At 35.2% G+C, this 4,146-nt stretch overlaps 1 protein-coding gene across 3 annotated transcripts in view; it reads left to right on the top strand.

Moving 5' to 3' along the window:
• Positions 1-3,180, top strand: part of LOC109727221 — a 17,491-nt gene extending 14,311 nt beyond the window's left edge. For all 3 annotated transcript variants that reach the window (XM_020257230.1, XM_020257229.1, XM_020257231.1), the window contains exon 16: positions 2,869-3,180. In XM_020257230.1, the coding sequence (XP_020112819.1) occupies position 2,869 (1 nt within the window). In that variant the 3' untranslated portion in view covers positions 2,870-3,180. The remainder of the gene's footprint in view (positions 1-2,868) is intronic.

Here is a 4,146-nt window from a genome sequence, read left to right as displayed (position 1 = left end):
ATATATATATACATATATACATATATATATTTATATACATATATATACATATATACATATATATACATATATACATATATATATATATATATTTATATTTATATTTATATTTATATACATATATATACTTCTGTATTTGAGAAACATTATTATGATTTGTATGAGGGAAACTGGTGTGCTGAGTAATAGGATTTCACCTAGGGGCCGTTTGGTTCAAGGCTTGTAATATTTCCAGCATGTTGTATATTTTATATTTGGAATGGCAAGTTTGTTACTAAACCAAGCCACTTGGGTTGGGAGGTTATTAAGAGTTAGTTTATTCTTATTTAAAGACTACTAATGATTCCTGTTAAGTATGAAAATGAGAATACCTTCTAACCCATGATAATCTAGTGTTCTTACCATCTGGAAATCTACAACACTACTTCAGTAATACCTTTTATAATCACCCAGTAATTTGGATATTTTCAATAGAAGAAATAGCAGATTATTGGAATATTACAATCCGTGAACTAAACAGGCCCCAAAGTATTATCACCTAGTCTATTTGATTTGTTATAGGGATTACAAAAATATATTCAAGATGAGGGTCAATGGTTTATATTCTTTGCTAATGGCAACTAGGGTTTTTATGGAGGAAAAACAGTAAAGAAAGGCTTTGGACTAAGTTGGTTTCAGTTAAAGTGTATGAAATACATATAATAGATTGAGGCATCAAGATTGAAAAATATGGGGTTTCCTACAAAGACTAGAAGGCCACGGTTCCAACTAGAGTTATGAAGTATAATTCTTCTCGATGTGTAGTGAAGTCTGTACTGCAAGCTTGGTCATCAGATTGTTGAATTTGTTTTTGCGGATTGAGTGTGCTAAGATATGTGTTGTTCTTTTTGGAGACTCTAATGGAGATTGTTACTAGCTGAATCATAGGATAGATTAGCTGATGATATGGCAGGAAAAAAGGAATAAATACCAATTCTTAATGCGTAAGAAGATATCCGATAGCTGTAGCCAACTTTATATGTGAATTACCCAAGGTGAAGTTGATGTTTGATGATAATTTCATGGTGGTGTTAGCATTATTGCATGAGTATGTTACAGTTGTTCCATGTTCAAATTGGTCAAGGTCTCAGCAGGTTTTAGGAACAACAAAGCCACTGTAGGCTTGTCTGCAATTGCCTTTCGAAAAAAAAGAGAAGAAACTAGTAAAGTATGATTTTCTAACTATTTATTCAGAAATTGTAGGAACATCTAACTCTTTCCAATTTTTCTGTAGTGTTCCAAAAGTGCGGCTTATGTGGCGCTTGGGCTTCCGTTTCGGCCATCAACCGCACCACATTTATAATATGTGGTGCAGTATATGGTCGAACTATGCGGCCGCATATGCGGTAGGCAGCCAAATATGTCGCCGCCTTATGTGTATATATATATATCTCTCTCCTTTTTTTTCTTTTTTTTCCTTCTTTGAGGTGGGATTGAAATGCAGTGGGTGATGATTATACATGCACATATACATGCAGACGTAACTATTTTCATATAAATTTGATTATTGATTATGCATATTAATGTCACTATATATGTATAAATATAACCTATCACTCTTTATCTTAATTGCTTGGTCATTGATATTTCATATTTTGTGGTATTATTTTCAACATATCTAATATTTATAAAATATAAATATTGATTACTATTTTTGTATCCATTAGATGTTATTATTCTATATTTTTAAAGTGTTGGTTTGGAGGTTGACTACAAGTGACAGTAAATGATAATTCACTGATAAATTATTCCTTTTCATAAAAAGTTTAGCCAATTTATTACATATTTGTTTATTTTCTATTTTTAAAAGTATATTAGTATAGTTTTTACATTTACATTTTATTTTTTTATATTTTAAAATCTGAACTGCATATGCGCTTGCGTTTGCATTTGGATGCTGCATATGTGCTCTATGTTGGTGGACCGCCCGCGTACCACATACGGCTTTTTAGAACATTGTTTTTCAGTTTTAGAATTCTCAATGTGCCTTGAATATGTCGATGATAAAAATGACTCTTATATATCTTCATTGATATTTCTATACTATGCAGTACCTACATAATTCTTTTTGGCTGGTTTTCTTCTCTGGAGATTTTTTTAGTTGGCTTGCTCTTGAGATGTACGAACTCATCTGTTATTCAACATGGTAAATGATTCTGTCAAACATCCGTGGCACTTTTTGTTGCAACGGGCAGCTCTAACATGATTATGCTTTGCCCTGGAATTCTAATACCTGGATGTGTTTGTGCATTTGACAAGTTATTCTTAGTTCTTGTTAACTCTAGTCTGTAAGTCTGTGATGCATATTTTATGCATTTTAGCAAGTGTTCTGGGAACTGCATAAACCTTCACATGAGGGAATTCTTGAACTGGAATTTGCAAGACAATGAATTGGATGAAGATCTTCCGATCTAGTAAGTAGGCTCATGTAGCGCTTTTGAAGACAGCTTATTCAGGGCGAATTGGATCATTATCCTATTATTGCAAATTCAATTGCATGGCTCGTAATTTGAAGATGGCATGCAACTGATACAGATAAAAGCACTAGCTCTTAGGATTTACACATTTATTTTGACACCACTTACAATTAAGCGCTTGTAAGTGCCTGAATTTGGCAGCCCCTACTCAATTCGCACAATCAACACGGTATAGCAGACCTGTCAATGTATATATTGTTTTGCAGGTGAAAACTGCTGAGCATGTTGTAGTTGGTAAAAAGACTTTTTTGAGTACTGTCACGTGTCGGTGATTTAGAGCTCTTTATGTTGCTCTTAATTATTAATTGAATGTAAGTGTGTTGATTGGTTTGTTGCTTTGTATTCATGGCAGGATCCCACTTCGTCTGCTAAGCAGTCCCGGATGGAATTGCTTTGGAATCATGATATGTTCTTGAGTAGCTCCAATTGTTTGCTCATTTAACAAAAGAACAAGTGTGGAGATGATATTCTGGAAATCACGACCTGCTGAATTATTTCTTCATCTTTTTTTTTTTTTTTTCCCCAAAAGTTCGAGCTCAATTCTTAATCTTGTTGTTTGTCTCCTCTGTTCTCTTCCATTTGTATTCTGTACTCTCAGATCCTTATTTACAACCAAAAAGGCTAAAACTTTTCAAGCTGCTTGCAAATGTTTGTTTATTGGTAATTTTCTTTTTGGTTGATATCGTTTTTAAGCCCTCTTTATTGCTGGACTTCATAGCTAATTATGTTGGTTGTATTTGTCAATGTTTTCTCGATCAGTTGTAAGTTTGATCAGTTGTAAGTTTTAAGTACGGAAATCTAAGAGATCTCACTATGAGATAGATGGTAAGTCATGCATACCGCCCTTTGTAGTGCATCTGGTGCAGGGTTTATTACCTCAATTCTTTGTCTGTGCAGATCCATATGGGAAATATTATGTTGCATGTGAGGAGGTGGGTTGCACCTGCAACACTAGCTGTATTTAATTTCATTTTCTTACTTAGGTTGAAGTATCTGTAATGGCTGTAGCAAGGAGGGAGGTTAGGGTTAAGTGGGAAGAGGGCGACAAGGTAAGTCCAGTAGATCCTGTCGGGGTGTAGTCAAATGCGGCGGGAGTAGTTAGGTGATAAAAGTGGGTTATCGGACTAGATTTAGAGGTTGCCACTTAGGCCATCAACCCAGATCTGATAGGGACCTTGAGGCTGAAGCGGATCGGAGGCAGTTATGAGGGCCCAGCCCATAATCGGGGGATTGGTTTAGGAGGCAACCAGAGGCCCACCTATAAATAATTCTTTTGCAGTTTATTCCCTGTTATTGGCTATTTTACATATTAGTCATGATGTAATAGTATATATAGAAACAATTACCTGTAAGAGAGTTAAGCAGAAGATAATGAATCCCTAATTACCCTCTTCCTCCTACCTTTTTCCCTTCCTCCTCTTCTCCTCCTCCCTCTATTCCCATCTCAATTCTCATTCCCTCTAGTCTCTCTCTCCTATCCTCTCATCTTAATCTTCAGCTAAATGTTTTTACCATAATCTCCAATTCTAGTCAATCCTCAACAGGGCATCATTGGAGCGATTGGACCTTTCGAAAGCACACCATCATCCCGAAATTAGCCTTACTGTCATTAAGAGAATTCATCCGATTG

This window comes from Ananas comosus, linkage group 22 (genome assembly GCF_001540865.1).
Source record: "Ananas comosus cultivar F153 linkage group 22, ASM154086v1, whole genome shotgun sequence".
Lineage (NCBI taxonomy): Eukaryota > Viridiplantae > Streptophyta > Magnoliopsida > Poales > Bromeliaceae > Ananas > Ananas comosus.
Note: the sequence above shows the minus strand (reverse complement) of the source record. Positions and strands in the feature narration are given on the sequence as shown.